The 22162-nt window shown below is 37.6% G+C and overlaps 1 protein-coding gene across 4 annotated transcripts in view; it reads right to left on the bottom strand.

Annotated features, from left to right (window-relative positions):
• Nucleotides 1-17942: 17942 nt before the first annotated feature.
• Nucleotides 17943-22162, bottom strand: part of LOC127655922 (DNA-binding protein SATB1) — a 105384-nt gene continuing 101164 nt past the window's right edge. For all 4 annotated transcript variants that reach the window (XM_052143995.1, XM_052143992.1, XM_052143996.1 and 1 more), the window contains exon 13: nucleotides 17943-20261. In XM_052143995.1, coding sequence (XP_051999955.1) covers nucleotides 19692-20261 — 570 coding nt within the window. In that variant the 3' untranslated portion in view covers nucleotides 17943-19691. The remainder of the gene's footprint in view (nucleotides 20262-22162) is intronic.

The raw sequence follows: 22162 nt of genomic DNA, 5'->3' as shown, positions 1-22162 counted from the left end.
CAATGAAGTGCTGTTGGCAGTGATGAGGGCAGGGAATTATGGGAAGTGTAGTCCGGGACAGATGACAAGGGATAAACACAGGGCAGACAACAGGGGATCGTGACAGATACCTTTTATTTTTTATTTCTTTGAATTCATGGGGTGGAAAACTGACAGCTTGATGCAATATAAAATACACTACATTGCAAAAAAAACATCCAATATTGCTTGCAAAGGGCAAACGACAGATCTGTGAGCAGTCAACAGTTTGGGCACATTCGACTGAATTTATGCTTCTTATGGTCTTAACATTTCTTCCCAGGCTTATTCTTAAATGTTTGAAATTGGCTTTGTAGGAAAATATAAATGGATTCCCGTGTTGTGTAAAATATGTTGAGTGTTAATAAATGGTGAGTTGCTGTGTAGATCCTTCTGTGATGTTGAATCTGTTGTTTTGATGCTTCTATCACACAGGCGCACACATGATGACATTTTTTGTCCGTATATTGCAGGTAAACTGCACACAATAAATTATGAAAGATTTTTTTTGTCCATGGCAGACAGCAGCCAGTTGCCAAGCATTGCAATACATAAATGCATACAGAAGATCAAAGTCACCTTTTTAATGGTTCATTAAAAAAAAATGTAACTCCTAAAGACATGAATTGTAATTTTACAATATATGTAGGAAAACATGACCACTCACAGTAAAATGAAGACTTGCTCAGTCATATCAGTAATATTATAAAAGCTGTTTTATTCAACATGGCAGTTTTGTAGTCGAGATCAGTAAAGAGTCTAAGACAAGTGTTTTTTATGAATGTATTAAATAGTTTAAAGAACTATAGGTGCGTATATCAAATAAAACTCATTTATTATTTTAACATTTCAGCTTTACAAAATACAGTATAACTGTACGATCACTAAAATGGGCCTATAAACAAACAATAGCATATTAAATATGACAATTGGGGTGGCTGTGGCTCAGGTGGTAGAGGGGGTCGGCCACTAATCGCAGGGTTGGTGGTTCGATTCCCGGCCCACACGACTCCACATGCCGAATTGTCCTTGGGCAAGACACTGAACCCCAAGTTGCTCCCAATGGCGTGGTGAGTTATGCATGGGCCTCCACACACACTGCATCTCCTGGCAATGCGCTCAACAAGCCATGTGATAAGATGCACGGATTGATGGTCTAAGACGCGGAGGCAACTGAGATTCATCCTCGCCGCAACCTGGATTGAGACGAGTCACTACACCACCACAAAAAATGTGCCGTTCCTGCATGAGACACCAAAAAGACAACGATACGTAATGCAATGATCAAAGGCAAGTTTTGCTTGTTTACATAGAAAAACAACTGAAAAACAGCATGGGTGGACACAAACGCATTTGGTGTGAACAGCCCCTTATTAATAAGACACAGCACCAATGGAAGTTTCTCAAAGTTACCTTTAAAAAGCAGTCTTTTGTTGACTGTAGGCAAATATCCACTTTAACAAACGAATGATTCATAGCCCGAGTCTGGTCTCGAGTACTGCATCTTTGCTTCATGGAGAGGGTCCGCACATGGGGGCTGCCATGTTAGAATCACATAAGAGAGTACACCTCACTTAATCTCAGTTATTTGCCACTTTCACTCATTGATTAAAGTAATCATGGCTGACTGTATCTACTACATTTCTACAATGGCATCTGAAAACTATTGATTTTAAATGATGCTGCATCCAAGCCACTAGGTGTCAGTGTAAGTGTGTTTTTTTATTGTGAGATATTAAGAGCTTTGGGAAGGTGATTTTTTTTTTTTTTTACGTTTTTACTTTAAAAAATATAGTCTTTTAAATATGTTTTAAAATTCGGTACCTGACAAAAAAAATTAAAATCACTTCAGCTATGGTTGTGTCTCGTTTGGAAGGCTGCGTCCTCTAGAGGTTGCATTTGTCGGCCGCAGACGTCACTGAGACCGTCTCATTTCATAAAAGCGAGTAGGACACTTCGAACGCAGCCTTCGAATGCGACCTTCTTTCAGGTGTATCCTTCGTGGGCACTCACAACCCACAATTCTTTGCTTCAACGGAAATGTCAAAAAAAATGTAAATATGATGTTCAAACGCAAGGAATGTAATTCCCAAGTTGAAGTACCTCAGAGGATGGGTGCAGAGTATTTAATATGTAGAATTTATAACGTTTTAGTCTAAATGTACACCTGTAAAATCTATTTTCTTTTCTCTTTACATCATTATAACTTTCCTAAAATACACCTCATACATTGCCTTCCTGAGGGACTTTGTTCCCTTCTCACTCATAGTGCTTGCGCTTGTTAAAGAGTGGAGTGCTGTCATAGCAACCATGTTACATTACGTTTCCGTTTGTCCAACGAAATCCCTCTCGTTTAAATGAGGCTTGTTTAAAGGAGGACACTCGGTATACTGCAGCCTTGAAAGGACGCGTCCTACCTAGCATACAGCCTTCGAAACGAGACACAGCCAATCTCTCTACAAATCATTATCCAGCTATCACAAACGACCCTGATTGGTCCATCTTAACCGACGCTAAAAAGTGTAACACAAGCCATTTTTTTAATTTGTATGTGTTTCAGATTATAATGTATAAGTAATATAACATCTGTGATAAACATAACTTTAAAATACTTTAAAATTAATATTTTGTTCTACACATTAAATGCACCATCATTTATTTTAAACCCCATTATTAAAACTCATAGGACATTCCCAAGGGAGCACATGGCAAATTAGACTTCCGTGTTCACCTGCAATTTTTTTTATACAATTTTATGCTCAAGATTTTGAAATTACAAGGTGTTATTAATGAAAATAATGAAATACTTATATTTCTTCAAATATTAAATTTCCAATGTATTGCTAAATAAAATTTTGCACCATTTAAAGTGTTAAAAAAAGGAGACTAACTGCTTCACTAATGTGATGATGTCATTAGGATTTTATTTATTTATTTAATTCATACATTTTTGAAGAAATTCATTTGGGCTGCTTTAAAAATGGGAATATTTCATGGTTAAAGGTTGACACCTGATATTACAAATTCTTTATAATCATTTATTTTCATTTAAAAACAAAAAAAAAAAAAAAAAAATACAGAGAGGGAATAAAGACAAAATGTTTTAGCTTGAATTATATATTTAGTTTCATCAAATATGTGCACATTTGCTAAAATAGCTAGATGAATATGGAAGTTGGGACAGGCCAAAAAACATCTTCATGGCAAATATATATATATATATATATAGTAAAAGTTGCCTTCAGCTCATTGTTCAAGTCATTGATGCATATGAGGGACACATATGGCACCTGTGTTGTAGAATAACTCATTAAGAACCATCTTGTTTGATCAATTACAGATAATGTCCAGGCTTTTAAACCCCGCCCATTTTCTATATGTCAAACAGGTACATTTTTTAAGAAAATTATAATATTTTATATTTTTAAAGTCAAATCAAAGTCTATCAATTCTAACATGAACGCACCCTGCAACTAAGGAGAGAACATTGTCATTTTGTAGCTGATATTTATATCAAAATAAGATGTTACTAGTTATTGTTGCTAGTGTGTATTGCCCCAGTGCAATGCAGTGGATCACTGCGGAATGTTGCAGGAATTACTTTTATTTTGTAACAACTCATAGATGAGCAAAATGAAAAAGGTTTCAAAAGTGTTCCTTTGGAGTTTCTCCTCTGTTCAATTAAATCAACAGCCCCACCCATAGATGGTGAATTAGTCCTATTCATCTCAGATAAATGCTGCGAGGTGACGCTTTACTTTAACTGCACCACACCACGATTAATTTTCCCGCTAATCAACATTTAGTGCTGTGAAAATCCAGGTGTGAGATCACTGTTGCAAGTTAAATCTGTTCCAAGTTTTGTACTTTTTTCCCCTGAAATCAACCATTAATTAGTCACAAACATTTCTCCTCCATTTCTAATTGGCTTGTATTTATCAAGATACAGTTAAAGAGAACGTTTAATTAATTAAACATGAAAGTCACACCTTTCCGAGTGTTGGAGAATACAGATGTAACAGATCATTTTTTTTCCCTCCAAAAATCCTGCTCCACCGTCAGATTTGCTCAACTCTTTATCACGTTAATTAGCACCTCAATCCTGTCCTTTTTGCAAATGAGGGGTAGGTGAGAGGTGTGAGTATAATGGCTTAAAATGCACAGAGCTAACGAGTTATTCATCCCTTCACAGCTGTTCCAGCCATTCAAACACTTAAAACATTTTTTTATTTTTTTTTTTGCATTTATCTTTTTTGTTAAAAAGCACAATGGCTAGATAAGAGTAAGTTGCAAATTATCTGCCTTGTGCCGTACTATTATATTTAAGGCTTGGTCTCAGAATGCTTCAACTATAAAGTAGATAGAGGTGGAAATTATATTCATCGAGATGAGTTTAAACAAACAGGTGTGAGATTCCAGACTTGTAGTGTTATTTTGCTTGTTACATTAATGCAACTGAAGATACAGACATGATTCTTAGAGTTAAATGCAGTAGTGATGCCATCGGCTTACCCACCTAGTTACACATAGCAATTGTTGTAAAAATGTATAACCAAATCATTTTTGTTGAAGGTGAAAAATATAAAGGTGTATATGTTCCAAAATTCAGATCTATGCATTGGGACTTGCATTAGTGTAAATGTTGCCCACTGTATATTCAGATCATCAGAGTTTGCAAGAGAAACGGTAGATCTAACAGTACTGACCGTGATTAAATATACTTGCGTTACTGTGTAAAGTAGAGATGAATGTGCAGCTGGTTTGGTCACCGCTTAAGTGGAGCCATCAGTGAGAGTGGCTGCCAATGAGTGCTGTTGTTCATCCATGAGTTATTGCTTTAAAATGAATGCAGGTAGACAGGTTTAGAAAAGGAAAATAGGTTCAATTAGTACTTCAGATAATAAGAGGCCACTTCAGCTAAATTTCCTGAAAATGAACAAGTAGACACCTAGTGAGTAAATGGTGAAGGCTGTGTGGTTTAGAGTATTTTACCCCACCTGAACAATTCATGCTGATAAAAATAAACTGTCCAGTTAACCAGCACTGCATTGCAGTCATTGCTGATTGCATATGCACTTCCATGACAAGTAGGTAAAACCAGCCTATTCTGGTTTGCTGGTTTTAGCTAGTTTAACACTTGTGTTCCAGTCATTTTGACACTCAGTGGTTGAGGCTCAGGGTTACTGACCAGAAGGTCAGGGGTTCAAGGCCCAGCACCACCAAGATGCCACTGTAGGGCTCTTGAGCAAGGCCCTTAACTCCAGGTTGCTCCGGGGAGATTGTCCCTGTAATAAGTGCACTGTAAGTCGCTTTGGATAAAAGCGTCTGCCAAATGCATAAATGTAAATGTATATGTTTTATTTCACTTTGTACACTTGTTGTGTTCCCGGTCAAAAATGACCGGGCATTGGAAGATGATGAATTACACTACAAAATACAGAAATATTAAGTGTTCAGGAGCATCCAAATCCTTTAGACGAGCACATATGTGGTTGTGTGTTTGCATAAACAAAGTCCTCGGACATGCATCACACACACACACACACACACACACACACACACACACACGTTTGTTGAGCGCCCTTTTGTGCATCTTTGAGGAATATTTCAAGATCTACTTATCATATTATGTTGTGTTTGGGCTCATTTGAATCTTGATAGTCTGCTGTAATTTACACTATGTCATTGTCTGTGTTATACGTATGCTTCAGGAAGTAGAAGGAAAAAGTGACAAAAAGACACTCCTATTTGTTATATTTATGAGTGTCAGTTGGTCATTGCACTCTACAAATTGAGACCTTTCCAAACAATATATGACCATCCTTTTTATGGTTTTACCAACTCTGAATATGATTGTTGTGATAACAAATTTGCAAATGATGAGAACGAAAGTTCTTATTTTCCAGCAAATTAGAAACAATTGTTTAAAAATGGGTAGGATCTGCTATATGCATATTCTAAGGTTTAAAATGACATTTGACACCTATTTTGTTCAGCTCAAGCAAATGGTTAGTCATTTATTATGTAATTTATATTTTTTATTTTACGCAGGGAGTGCCCCCCAATTGCCTGGTATCAGTTCAATTAATCCTTCTGTCAATAAAAATATATTTTTAAAAACATGCTCAAAAAAGATGTGCAAAACCATCATAATGATTAGAAAAGAAGTTGGCAAAAAGGTCTAATGCAATATCTTTTGATAATATATGCAATATGAGAGATTTATAAATGTTCTTAGTGGGCCGGTCATTTTTGTCCAGGAACACAAAATGTATTAGCACAAACGAACACAGCACAAGGGTTAAGATGGTTTAGTTTTTAGCCTAGGATTTTGTTAGAGCATGGAGCTAGCAATGCCAGGGTCATGGCTTCAATTCCCAGGGAACAGACAAACTGAGAAAAAAAATGTAATTAAATAAATTACAGGCCCAACTTTTCTCCCAGCCTGACCAGTTTAAAAGTGCCCAAAACTTTTCTAAAACAAGATAATGGTAGGGTTTTTTCAGCAGGGTTGATAGTAAAAGTTACAACTCAAAGACAATGTTCAAAGTGGGATTTGCATGCCACTCCCCTGGACATACTTGTATAAAAGGAGTGTCGCTTGCAAAAACACACTCAGATTTCTTCTTCGTAGCCGAGCGGAACGTATTCACAGAGCTGAATTCTTCCTGCTGTTCCATTCATCTCTCTCTCTGAAAGGCTGTTGGATATATGGCGCATTACAGCGGTTCTCCCCCTCACACACAACGGTTGTGCTGAGGAAACACCCGTGGGTGCTTCGACAGCTGAGCAGAGCTTCTTGCATGTGTGTATATATATATATATATATATATATATATATATATATATATATATATATATACATAAATAGAAGAGTAGATTTTCCTCTAAAAGAGTGGTGCAAATGAAAGTGTCTTTTTCAAGACACCTCTTCGTTTGTGTGTGTTTTCCATCAGGTTGGGACAACGCTGATGGACAGGTCATGCTCTCACTGCGAGGGCATGATTTTTCAAACGTTGCAGTCGCTGCTTTCTCTCGTAAGAGGGAAAGCCACTCCAGCGGCTCCCCGTCTCGGTCCTCCTACCTGCGGGGTTGGTTAGCACTGGGGGTGATTTGGGGACTTCAATGGGAGCTTCTCCGCCGGGAAATGCCCCACGGACATCCCATTCCCCAGCACGCTCATTTGCAACAGCGAGTTCCACGATGTGACCGCCGCCGCATCACAGAGCAAGTTCGCGGTCAGGTTCGCAGCTCGTGAAGTGGAGAGTGGGTTGGTTCAGTCAGTCGCCATGAGCAGCTGACGGCCATGATTGCCCAGGTGGCTGCGAGCGTCGGGATGGAGTGGAATCAGGCTCCCCCTGAACCCAACGCAGCCCGATGATTGGTCATGGGGCTCCGAGCACCGCTTACAGCTGCGCCCCCGTACCTTTCTTCCCAAATCTTCCTCCCCCGTATCAGGCTGTTCCGGGAGCAGTCACAAGGAGCCAGGTAAGTGCTTTGATGTCTCTAGACTCAGCACAGCCACAAATGGCACTTCAGGCTACATCCAGTCACGAGGCCCCGTCCGCTGGCATGTCCGAAATGATTTCTCACCCTCGCGTGGGGCTTGGGGGCGTGGCTCGCGCTCCCCAGCCCCCATAATGGATCGGGACTGTCTGAATCGGCTACGTGATTCAGTTTGCTAGGCATCGCCCAGGTCCAGCAGCGTCTGCTTCACTATGGTGAGAGGCAAGAACACCATTGCTCTGTGTGCGGAGATCGCCTCACTCCTACAGAAGGATGCGATAGAGCCTCTCCCTCCAGCCGAGGTGAAGAAAGGGGGCTTACAGCCCCTACTACATCATACCCAAAAAAGAGTCTGAATCGGCTATGCACAGACTTCCGTCCAAGATGCTGGCACAGAAATGCATCTTAGTTAGCTCAATCATGGGACACGTTGTGTGCACACAGGGATCTGGTGCTCAGACAACTCAGCCGGCTGGGGCTTCGAGTCAACTGGGAAAAGAGCAAGAGTATATCTCTTTCTCAGTATGGAGTTAGACTCAGTCTCAATGACAGCGTGCCTCACCAGCGAACGTGAGTAGCCAGTGCTGAACTGTCTGCGTACACTCCTTTCAGAGGCTCCTGGGGCATATGGCACGCGGCAGTTACGCACCGTGTTATGAACATGGCGCCATGGCATGCACAGCGTTCTCGTCACACAGACTTGTTGCCATCTGTTCAGCCCCTGGACAGACCTAGCATCCCTACGGGCATGAGTTCCCCTAGGCCAGGTCTCCAGGCACGTTGTGGTTTCGACAGATGCCTCCCAGTGTGGCTAGGGTGCCGTGTGTAATGGGCACACAGTCACTGGCCCTTGGACCGGCTCATGACTGCATTGCCACATCAACTGCCTCGAGTTGTTGGCAGTACTAATTGCCCCGAGGAGGCTATTGTTGTCCGAGGCAAGCATGTGTTGGTCCGGATGTACAACACTCGTCAAATATCACAACTCCCCTGTCATCTCCTACTCTGGAGTCAGCTGCGGCTCAAGTCACTGCAAGCCACTCACATCCTCAACAGCACAGCAGACGCGCTGTCACAGCAGGTCACGCTCAGGGGAGAGTGGAGACTCCTAACCCAGTTCAGCTCTTGTGGCATTTTCCATTGGGACACCTAGTGTGAACTCATCGACACAACGTTGAGTGAGTGACAGATAGGGAACATCTCGGATACTGATGTAACCTCCGTTCCCTGATGGAGGGAACGAGACGTTGTGTCCCTCTTGCCACAACACTGAACCAACCACTGAAATGGCCGGGTCTTTGGCTCGGCTCCTGAGTGTGAAACCTGAGTGTGTGTTTACAAGCGACACTCCTTTTATACCCGTATGTCCGGGGGAGTGGCATGCAAATCCCTTGGCTCCCAAGGGTGACCCCCTAGAGTCAACTCATCGACACAATCCATCAGGGAATGGAGGTTACATCAGTAACCGAGACGATTGCTATGTAGTTTCTCGATGTCCTCGATGGTTGTTAGGTGGTTACTTTCTGGCCCAAGTCAGAAGAGGCCACCTTCACGTTTCTATGATATTTTGCTCCCTAGATCTTGTATCAGTATAAGTTTATGCAATTGTTTACCTGTTTATCACCTGCTAGGCAAAAAGAGTACTTCTGATCATTTAGATTTCATGTAATTCATGTCTGCATTTATGCAAAAGTGTAATACGTACTGTTTGGGGTTTGTTGAAATCCTTAACCATAAGTATGAGCAAGAGTAATAGTAGGATAATACTTCCCTTAGCAAACATCACTAAGTATGTTTGCACACACAGCAACTAAAATACCATGCTGTCATGTGAACTTGTGCCATGCAAACGGACAGCTTTATGCATTCGCTCATTCTGTGTTGGGTAATTTTGCACGACACCTTTAAACTTGTCATTCTACAGAAAAAGGCAAAGACAGTCTAGTGTTTCTGAGAGATAAAACACAACTGGGAACGCTGTAAAGCTGCATTCCTGGCACTATACCATGCGGTTGCTTGGCAACATCTCAATTTAGCCGCAAAGTGGAGGTGTTTGAGATTGGCACTGATAAATATTGTGCATGATGATATCTTGATCTCCACCGACATGCTTTGTAGAGGGTCATCAGTGCTTTGTTCCAGTTTTTATCTATTGCTTAGGTTTTGAACAGACTAAAATGGTGCCTTGCAGTACAATTAAACCATTAAATTCAATAATTTTCATAAGGCACTGAGTTTGGTTGGTTAATAAATCTGAGCAATGTTTGCGTAGGAAAGAGACCACAGTCTTGAAAGTAATTACAGACCTAAATCTGTCTGGCCAACAATGGAATGAAATATAAGATTATTTAATAAATAGTATGTGGATCAGTATGCACAGATCAACTTTTCAAACAATAGCATACTGAGTTTGAAATCATCCACTATTTTACTTGTACTATTTCTGCCCTATAAAAAATACCTAACTCATGGTAGGTGAGTTTAAAATAGCATACTATTTATGCCAAACTATATAATTTTATTTTTTAAGTTGACAAATGGATGCCTCTCAAATGGAACATGATGAGGTGATTTGATAGAAATGTGGCATTCTGCTATTTTAAACATTAATGGTTGCATAATGTATGCTTTTTCATGTTCTATTTTTTTTACATTAGGTACTATGCAATTTATACCACACAGTATTTTAGTATGTACTTCATGTAGTAAGATAGTACTCCATTCTATACCTAGCAACAGATTCTGGCTGGTAAGTAAAGTGTGCCGTTTTGATCCAAACATGCGTCTGCCCTCCTGCCTCTTCAGATGTCTGCTCAGAGGCGATGTTAGCTTTGAATCTATCAGGCTGTTTTGGACTTGATGACTCTCCTGGTTTTATCAGGCCATCCAGCTGTGCCGAGAGCCATGCTTGTACGACACATCTCTCCATTTAACAGCACCATGAGCAAACCCAGATGGATAAGAGCAGGAAGAGTACTGTTGCTTTACTGTGCTTTTCACGATGAGTTAACAGTACATGATAAAATACAAAATTTACCATAGCGAGGCTTAATACGCCAAATGCATTGTGTCAGTGTGTTTCAGTTAAGCCTATAGAGCACAAGAGTGCCCGGCCACTTCATTAGCCCTCTTTTATGTAAAACAAAATATATTTCCATAGGGATTTTATTAAGTTCAGTTTTCATTAAATAGTTCATAAAAGTCATGAACCAAACCAACCAGCTCCAAGGTGAATGACAACATTACAAACTTTGATTCGAAGCAAAAAAGTATTTGAAAATCGTCAAAAAGGCGAAGATACACAACTGTATGCTTAACGTTTATCATGAGCGAATTAACTACTTTCCTATAAAGCATTGATAATGCCATAATTGAATGAAAAACTATTAAATAATATCAAAGTATTGATTTAAAATATAGCATAATTTTATTTAAAGAATACTGCAAAATATCCAGGTGCAAAAAGTATTTGTGTAGGGAGACCGACTCGGTTGCATTTGCTGTGACACTCTTATAAGTGGATTTACCTCTATGTGATCATAAATAGTGTGGTTCTTCTCCAGAAAGTAGGATGGCGGGTCCAAAGGGGGGGCGCTATATTGCGGAAAAAGTTTAAAGTCTCCGTATACATAAGTCAGGCATATGAGCTATCATTTGAAAGCTTAGAATCTGAACTTTTCAGAAATAACCATCACATCTGCATTTGTTACTTAAAATAACAAAATAAGGCCTCCAAACCATCTAACTGACTATTAACAGCCTCGTGAGGTAATAGAGTAGAAATATTTATTTAAAAATAAAAGTCCTTCACATAGCACATCAATGGACAAGTCATATATCAAATTAAATCTCTCACTCTCAGGAATGTGACTATACAGTTTATTATTTTGCCCTAAAACCACTTTTGAAACACGATCCGACAACTGCTGCTGTAAGCCCCAAATATCAAAAACGTTATGTCTGTGTTAACTTTAGGAAGTTTTTTAAAGAATTGTTAACTATTGTTAACTTGTCTGTGAGCTTGTTTGGCTGAATGATCCAATGTTATATCTTAGATGTCCAGAACAAAATATACCATCCAGAAGGAAAAGCATGCAAAACAAATCTTCAGAAAATATGTTTTCGACTATGGATGATACAAATTTTTAGAACATCGCAAAGGGGAGGATCTCAGCTTTCGAATGACACCTAGATTGAGCTTCTAGTCCACTCAGAGGCCGAGATATTCAATGAAACAACGAGGGTGGAGCTTGAACTGAAAATTAGACTGAATGTCAATGGACGAGCACATCTGTGAGGGCTAAAATGCGTTACAGCGCCACCTACATTTAAGATCTGTATATTGTGATGGAATGTGAGAGAGAAAAATATATATTTTTTGTTTAGTGCTTTCTGCAACCTAGTGGAATAGAATATGACTTGTCAAGGTGAGGTAGAGTGAACAGACCCATAATTACATGTTTACAAAGTAAGGACATGAAAAAAATAATTTAAATTAAATAAAACATTCTGTTTTTTTGAGTCATATTATTATTATTTCTTTCCCCTGAAAACGTAGACAAATTTGTTTGCAATAGTCCACAGTACATGTGAATGGTGAGCTTTTAAATTTGAGTGTGAAACATTGTGGGCAGCAGCCCGCAATTCACCAGAGTTTAAGGGGCTGGATTTTTCCAGGTTCAATACAAGTGAAGCTCAATTGACAGCATTTGTGGCATAATGTGGCACACTTTTCTTTAAAAAAAAAAAAAAGCAAAAATGGAGGTTACAGTGAGGCGTTTCCAATGGAAGTGAATGGGGTCAATTTTTGGAGGGTTTAAAGGCAGAGTTAGGGCTTTATCATTTTTAAAACCACTTTATTTATAATTGTTCTGTTAAAACTTGTGTATTATTTAGCTTTAAAGTAGTTGAAATCATCATTTACTGGGATTGCGTGGTTTTGGCATTATGTCGTCATGGCAAGGAAGTTGTAAAATTGGATTGAACTTTTCACAGAAATGGTACGTAAGAGATTTTATCATACTAAAACACATGTTAACACACATATTGTTTACATCTTGTGGCTATACGTTTGAAACGGGTATTTTAACGTTTACGGACTGGCCCCATTCACTCCCAATGTAAGTGCCTCACTGTAACCTACATTTTTTCTTTATTAAGAAAACGAGGGACAAGTCGAAATAAATGTTTAAAATGTTTTAAACACAATTTGTAAAAACAATGTACAAAAAATCCTCATAAACAGTGAAAACTTCAACTAATATCTATAAAACAGCTCTTGTGTACAGTATCTGAGAATCCAGTCTGCTGTGCAATGTAAACCTTTAGAGAAAGTTTTTCAGATCAAACAAAAAGCCATAAATTCAAACAAGATTAGCAAAAATGATGGTAACATGAAGCATTAGATTAATCTGACTTTAAGATAGATTTTATGAGCGCTTTGTTCTAGTTTTTCCTCATTTCAAATGTTATCTGGGGTGAAGTCAATACATCATTCTTAAACTTCCCTGAAAATTAGTTTAACAATGATGCCAGAGAGATAACTTTACATAACATAAGAGCGAGGGCCACATTTAGCTTAAAGTATGAGGGAGGAGAATAGGAAAACACGATTATCCGTAAGGTCGTTCCAAGAAGCCATAGCTGAGCCAGTAGAGTGATTTCAGGCACTCTAAATGACCCAGATTTGGAAAAAGATGAAAGGGCAATTTGTAACAATGGGATTCATCATTTGTAGCATTACATCAGTTATTTTAATGTGACTCTGTGACACAGCTAAAGATGACATGATGGACTGATGTGTGTCTTTACAAATGTACCCAGGTCAGTTGATATTCTAAGCTCTGTTTCAAAACCTAGTGAGCTGCCTACATATGCTGCATTTTAAGGCTTATAGACACGTTCCCAAAGCATAAGCCAAATTCGAAGGTTGCATCACATGTTTTATTTATACTTCTAAGTAACTCAATAACTGAGGATTGACTATTCAACATATTCAAAGGAAGAAAGAAAACCGTGTGGTTTGGAACGAGACAAGGGAAGCGTATTACAGGTTACTGACATCCATCAGTCATTTGTATTGCATAAATAAATATGGCATTAGTAACCAAATGTGTTCAATGAAGTTGCCGATTTGAAACTGTGTTTTTTGTTTGGATGGTCTCTTTGGGAAAAAAAGTCACAAGCCAAGTCGCATATAACCTTACAATTTCACCATCTCACACAAACTATTATGAGTTGTCACGAGACTATGTTGTCTATATCCTAGCGCATGAACGTTTAGCAGATATATGCATTTAAAATGTACTGTTGTCGCTTCCTAAAAATGGAGCAAAAATACTGATGACATCATATTGCACTCAGGGGTGTATCCAAATTCTTTTTAAGAAGCAATTCATAGTTCATGGATGTCGTACCTTTTCATATGAGCCAAGTCGTACGGCGTCTTACAATTTTGCCAACTCGTACGATTTTAAAGCTGATGTAATTTCCGTGACACTAGTGCCACCAAACGTTATTGCAATAAACCAAATCTCCTCCCTGCTCAGTCAATCTCCACTTTACCTTTCACTTTCTTCTTCTTTTGTTTTTGGTTATTCACATTCTTCATGCATATCGCCATCTACTGGGTAGGGTGAAGAATTAGAAAAATGTACTTTAATATTGCTCTGTTTCTCACCCACACCTATCATATCACTTCTGAAGTCATGGATTTAACCACTGGAATCATATGGATTACTTTTATGCTGCATTTATGTGCTTTTTAAATAGTCACATATTTGGCATCCATTCACTTGCATTGTATGGACCTACAGAGCTGAAATATTCTTTAATTTGTGTTCTTCTAAAGAAAGTAAGGCATACACATCTGGGATCATTTTTGAGTGAATTATTTCTTTAAGTAGCACATGGGGGGCCACATTGTCCTAATTTTGAGATGTAATGTTCATTAGAAGAAACATGATAAAGGCTAAGCATAATTAGGCTATAATATATTCGATCATTTCTACTTTCCTGGTCATTTATTATACAATTATCACACTCTCTACATCAGGGGTCAGTATTAAAAAACTAACAATATTATTCAACAATATCACTGTTTTATTCTATTACATTAATGCTTTTAAAGCTACTCAAGTTATTCAGCTAAAAGTAGTGAGTGGTGTTCTCGTTCCCTTGTTGTTTGATTAATAGCCTTTATATGACATATCCTACTAGACAGTGCTCAATTTAGTTACATGTACACTAGGAGTGGTGGTGCCATAGTGGCTAACGCACAGGGCTGTTAATCAGAAGGTTGCTGGTTCAAACCCCACGGCCACCACCATTGTGCTCTTGAGTAAGGCACTTAACTCCAGGTTGCTCCGGGGGGATTGTCCCTGTAATAAGTGCACTGTAAGTCGCTTTGGATAAAAGCATCTGTCAAATGCATAAATGTAAATGTAATGTACACTTCAAGTCTGACATTTTGATGCAAATACGATATTTGTCCTACTGTTCAAGTTCACTGTAGACCAAACTGACTGTGTTTACATGAATGCCTCATCAAGACGGGCATTGGCAGAATTATAAAGTGTGTTTGATTTTTGGCGTGTTCCTGCATTGGCTCACAAACATTAGCCACCTGTCAATCAAACAGCGCGCAGCTACAGACGTCAGGAAATAAAAAGTCAATCTTTTTTCATTTATCTAGATCAAGAAACCAGTGGTGCTCTTGCTATCATGATCGATGTAATGAACACCCCTGTTCTAGATGCAGAACATAAGCTAAATATAGAAAACTTCTCAAAGGTTTATCATTAATATCGATCTCTCTTTTTTCAAAAAAACATCAAGATTGTTTTATCGCCCGGCCCTATTGATAACATCGGCTTAATCTCTCACATCAACCCAATAATCTCAGAGATAGAAAGCTCATTTACAGGCTACATTGTAGACACACAGAATCTAGTAAGCAGAAATATGACATTTACCTCGATATGTTTCTTCAAATTAATACCATTAGAGGCTGAGATGTTCAGGTGTTGAAAATGTGTTTAAGGCATCACCACATCCATAACAGTTGACACCCGATCTACAGCTGCCATTCAAGTTTTTTACATGTGATTTGATTTGACGGGAGTCACGAGACTCTCTCTAGCCAATCATGTTGACGGGGAAGTAGCGAAGATGGACGGTGGGAAAATAGAGCATTAAAAGTACAATTATAGAACTTAAAATATACTCAAGTAAAAGTTAAAGTATACAGTTTTTAAACTACTTAAAAAAGTAAAATTCCTGGGGAAAACTACTTAATTACAGTAACGTGAGTATTTGTAATTTGTTACACTTTATTTGTGTTTCTGTTGTGTTTCCTGTTTCATTTGATTGAAGAAAATGAACTTAGACACTTGTCTGTCATTGGAACAAATTTAAGTCAAGGTTCTCCATGGTACAAGGAATTTTATTTCACATTTTCATGAGATTTGTTTTTTTACCTGTTAGTGTACACATTAAAATATTAAACATCACATACAAAAACTTTCCATGTTGCATCCCCACTTGTCTAAATTGCTGTCCGTTTGACATGATTTATGCTTAAGTTATCCATCTGCGGACCTGCTGTAATGTATTTTATGTTTCATATATCTTATAGTTATGTACAATCTTGCACGTATCCTTTATCCTGCCACATGCATATGCATATATACATATGTACAATTTTTTTGCAAAAGCAATGGCCTTTTTTCATGGTAATATACTATATGCAAAAGATTATTTTATATTAAACAGTTTAAAATGAACACTGATTTGCATTTAAACAACAACAAAAATCTGGCACAACTTACCCTCATCTTCTAGTCAGCATTCAATATTTTACTCTTGAAAGATTTTACCTTCATGTGATTTTTTTTTTTCATTAGTCATCCATTAAAAATGTCTGCAAATAACATTTTGGGGCTAATACTGTATGTTTAGGGGAAAATACATTCGTGAGTATGTAGAGGTCACTGATGTTTTACCTCCATCTGGGTGTTAGTCTGCAAGAAGTTTTCCATATGCAGCTCTTTACCTGGAGTTCACTCAGAAGTCAACACACCTTCACAGTTTTACACCTGCAATCCCTGCAGATCATCTCATTATCAAAGCCTTAACACCTGCCGTCTATTTACCCTCAAATATGCTTTTAATATGACTTTATCCAGCCCCACACCCAGGAGGGTATTCCTTATTTAATACTGGAAAGACCAACAAGAACTTCTCGGCTGGCGTTTTCAAATCCAGTCTATGCTGTGGATATCTTTAATGCATCACCACATTAACGCAAAGATTCGGGAGTACAATACAAACAGTTTAATTGTGTCATTAACAATCAGTAACCACTCCTAGTTAGAACATTGCTGCATAAAGAAACGGAGAAACACTTATAAAACAGTCAGTCGTAACAAAATAACTGGTGTTCTCATTGCAATAAACTCATAAAAAAGAAATACTTTTTTTATACATCATATTTATACAGGAATAGCTTTGAATTGGATCATTAACCAAAGGAAGACACATTGAAAACATCGATTTCACACAAATTGCATATGTTTTCATTTCTAAGGTGATCTATAGGTTAGTCGTTTTACCTAAGCTTATTTGCATGATAGTAAAAATTGCATACAACATTAATTGTGAAGCTCGCATGAGTTGCTTGACATACAGCACTTTTTTTTAGGCAAATGTTAAAGCACAATTTCCATTTAAAACGCTTAAGACACTTTCTGATTTTACTGCCCATCAAAATGACATTTATAAATAGAAAAAGATCAGTAAGACGAAAAGCATCATGTGATGGGAAAATGTTGGAAAAATGTAATTACATCGGAACGCAGCGTGAAACGAAAAATAAATAATGCAGAACGATGCCGAAAAACAATGAAAATGAGGTTGTGATTCACATTTCAAACTGTGGAAATCCAGAATTTTACACTGACCAAAGTTTTGCAAAATAATCTAACATCGGCAGTGCCATATATAATACAAGGCATTTGTTGGCATAGTTTATTTAAGACTATATTTTTTACAATTAATATGTGTCTTTATATAATATATATATTATTTGGTTTGAAGAAATATATAATATGTGTGTGTAAAAAAATAAATAAAATAAAAATAAATAAAAAATATATATATATATATATATATATATATATATATATATATATATATATATATATATATATATATATATATATATATATAGGCTATATATATGTGTGTGTATAAAAAAATATATATATATATTATTATTTTTTACACACACATACATATATATATATATATTTATTTTTTTAAACACACACACACACACATATATATATATATATATATATATATATATATATATATATATATATATATATATATATATATATATATATATATTTCTTCAAACCAAATAATAAGATTGAGTCGTATTCCCCGGTTTACCTGCGGGTCGTGGGTTTCCGAGAGGGAGCGATTCTTCTTTTAATTTCAAAGAGAATAACTCGTTAGCCAGCAGTGCTTCGACCCAGTACCTCATCATTAAGGCCTTTGTCTACCTCTCTTCTCCAATTTCATGCATTAAAAAAAAAATAAAAAAATAAAATAATAATAAAAAAAAAAAATCCAGTTAACATCACATACGTAAACATCAAAGTCTAGCAAACTCTATTGACTTTCCTTTTTTTTAAATCAGTAGTTTGAAATCAGTGTAAAAACAGACAACAAGTGCAGTCAGCAATTATCCACAGCAACATACTGTTGACTTAAAGAAATAGTTTACCCAATCAATTAAATTCTGTAATCATTTACTCACACTCATGTGTTCCGAATCCCAATGACTTTCTTTCATTTATGGAACAAAAAAAGATGCATTTTTGAAACATATTCTGGCCACACACTGCAATTTTTTAATTTTTTTATTAATCAGTATTTTTGTATTTTGTCTTGTAAAAATAACTAGATATGCTTGAAACAAGACACTTTTACTTTTTAAGTAGAATGACATATGGTTTTAACTCTTATTTTCAGATAAATATTTTTTTAGTTTCTATGCTTGATAATAATAATAATAATAATAATAAAATATTCACCAAGTATGTAAGAAAAATTAAGCTTGCTTTAATTTTGTAAAAAGTTTATTGTTCATACTAGAGGTACACCGATATATCAGTTTTACCAATTAATCTGTGCCGATAGTTGCTTTTTGGAAGTATCGGCTATCGGCAAAAATCTGTTCATCAGCATTTCAAAATAAGAGTCCCTGGTGTTTTTTGGGCATGTTTATACTTAAAACTCCACATAATGCGCCAAATAATCATTTTTGGTTGAACAAACAAAATGCATCTGGGATTTTATTCATTTTGGACTTTTGTCTTAGCCCGCTATAGTAAAGAAAGAATAAGAACATTTTTGACATTCTATAAATAGATTTTAAAAACTATCAGCCGAATAATTGGTTATCAGCCTTTCCCACCACCTTAGTTATCATATCGGCAAAATCCACTAACGGTCGACCTCTAGTTCTTACCCCGCTTGGAAAATGATTGATCCATAAAAGTATATTAAAAGTAGCCCATATGACTCATGCATTTTATTTCAAGTATTTAGAAGCCATTTTATTTGATGTCATTATTTACAGAAATATATATATATATATATAGTCATATAATCTACTTCGACCCATTCACTACATTCCAAGTCTTCTGGAGTCATAGAGTAGCTTTGTGTGAGGAACAGACCATGACGATGATGCATTTTTGACATTTTGGAAATAAATGGCGACTGGCACAAGGATATTTTTCAAAAATTACCCTTTTGTTTTCCATGGAAGAAAGAAAGTTGAATAGGTTTGTAACAACATCAGGGTGAGTAAATAATGACAGAATTATGTTTTGGGTGTACTATCCCTTTAAAAGTTTTTTATTCATTTTTTTTTTTACATTTTATTAAGTTGTGCAGGTTATTGAAATAATGTACATGTCTTTACAGTGAAATAATACACGCTTTACAAAACTGTGAAAGTTAATTACCTCTGCATTATTCAGTCTTGTGTACAAAGTCTTACAGGTTCGCTCATTGAGCAGAGACAGTGAGAGCGAGAGAATTATGAGAATAAGATTTTAACACAAAGAAAGGAATCCACAACGCCAGTGTCACTATTTAGCCTCCTGCTCTGTTTGGGCCTGGCCCAGTGTGTGCGTTTCCGGTGCCAGGTGCTCTTCGATTTTAATAGAGAACATTGTGCTGTTGGTCTGCACGCTCTCGTTGAGCTCCGTCAACAACTCGCCCTCTTTGAAGTCCGTCAGGCCCTCGTCTTTGTTGTTGTTGTTGTTGGGGGGGAACCCAATGGCCGCTTCTTTCAGCTTGCCGGCGTGATTGATATAGAAGCGCTGATTTTGGAAGAACTTGATGATGGTGTGTTTGGGCAGGTCTAGCTGGGCCGAGAGTGTGTGGATTGCCTCCTCATCCGGATACAGCCCCACGTCCTGGATAAAGCTCTGCAGGATGCCCAGTGCCTCCATGGAGATGCGGTTGCCCTGGCGACTCTTGCAGCGGTTGTCATCCTCAGATTCTGCTGGAGAAGCCGTGGAGGGCTGTCGAGGGGGGAGCCTTGGTCCCATCTGCTGCTGTTGTTGCTGTTGCAAGGGCTGCTGGGACAAAGGTGGCTGGGAGGGGTGCGGCAGGGGCAGGGGCGCCTGGAGTTGAGAGGAAGGCTGTTGATGAGCCTGAAAGGGGCAAGAAAGAAAGTAAGATGCTACATGTCAAATTAAGGTGTTGTATATTGTATTTCAATGCAGAATGTTAAAATGCCATCTTCTATTTCATTTAAGAATGCAGAGACAGCTATAAGTAGGTTGATTTCCCCGAAAAGTGTAAACACTGTTGCTCTGTGGCAAGATCAAAACATTGCTCTCCTTGTTTGAGCATTCCAACCAGCTCAGCCAATAGTGTGAGTTTTGTTTGTGAGCAGAGTATTTTATTTGCTGTCATTTCCATTTAACGCACTTGCTTGTTTTGGTATTATTTGATTACTTGCTTATGATTATTGATTATCGATTTTTTTTGAAATTTTTTTATTTTTTTAGCTAAAACAAACAAAAAACATGTTTTACATAATTTATCTTGTCACCGTGATATAAAATGACTCATATTGTGATATAAGATTTTGGTCATACTACCCACCCCAGTACATGCAATCAAATGTGGGGATTTTATACCTTTACCTGCTCGTTTCCATGTATGGCTCTTAACACGAATGCAAACTCTTTCATCAGAATAGTCACATAGAAATCGCAAGTCTGTTGATTGCTTATCAAGCCCTATTCAAAAGCTGTTGCTTAACGCGATAAAAATAAAATCTCAATGTGCAGCGAGATGGGGTCGTGTGGGCATTGCCAGAGATGTACAGAACGCTATCGGTGTCTGTGTTTAGGTCACTTTACATTTACATTTCTGCATTTGGCAGACGCTTTTATCCAAAGTGACTTACAGTGCAATTATTACAGGGACAATCCCCCCGGAGCAACCTGGAGTTAAGTGCCTTGCTCAAGGACACAATGGTGGTGGCTGTGGGGTTCGAACCAACAACCTTCTGATTAACAGCCTGAATGCCCTGATTAACAACTCTGTGCTTTAGCCACTACGCCACCACCACTCACATCGCTGTAAACATATGACACATTTGCTCTGAAATGTGCCATTGTTTGAGAGTTTGGGGCATTGTAGCATGCAGCTGCTCTTTTCCATATACATAATACAGACCGCTTTTCCTGGGACATTCCCAAGATCACCCGGAATGCTTGATAACATTTAGCAAATACACAACAGTCAACAGATAACATATCAAAGACACTTGGAATACAATGAGCAGAAATAAATAGAACAAGAGCATATTATTCTGTACAAAGCAGACATGAGGTAAAATACATTAAACTAGGTTTTTACATTTTGAAGAAACGTTGAAGAAAATTTGAGTGGTTCTATCCCATCTAAAACTTCTCGCCACAATGCAAAGATTTATTAGTGTGCTAGGTCTATATACTGTATCTATAATATCAACAACAGCTAACTTGTTTTGCCTAAGAACCCTGTTACGCAGCCTCCTGTGGCTCATTGCTTTATTATGCCACTGCATCTTAGAAGAAAATTCAATTACAGTTGTGAATCTTTAAAACATAAGCAGCCATGTGCAGATGCAAAATGGTGAAAATGGAAGTGAATAGATGTTTTTTCTATTTTCTCGGATTGACCATATGCTTGCGAGTAAACAAAATGATATCTGATCAAACACACAGCTGTAACCAGACAAACTTGGGAGATTTTTCTGATTAAATACAGAATCTTAATAGTGATGAATTTATCAAAATAGCCAGCTGTCCTTAATATCTAAACACAGACAAATGATGTTGCTAATGACTGTTTTGCATACACGGCAAGGGAGCACAGACTTAGTTGTTTTATAAAGTCGAACAGCTTCCCAACAATTCAAGTGATCAAAAGAGACTTAATTAGACATAATTTGCTATAAACTAATAAACTAAAAACATGTAAAGAAAAACAAATAAGTATGCAAAAGGAGTGGGTGTGTGTGTGTGCATGTTTTTGTGCACAAATGTGTGTATATAGC

The sequence above is a fragment of the Xyrauchen texanus genome, chromosome 15 (genome assembly GCF_025860055.1).
Source record: "Xyrauchen texanus isolate HMW12.3.18 chromosome 15, RBS_HiC_50CHRs, whole genome shotgun sequence".
NCBI classification, from domain to species: Eukaryota; Metazoa; Chordata; class Actinopteri; order Cypriniformes; family Catostomidae; genus Xyrauchen; species Xyrauchen texanus.
This window is presented reverse-complemented; position numbering and strand designations above follow the sequence as displayed.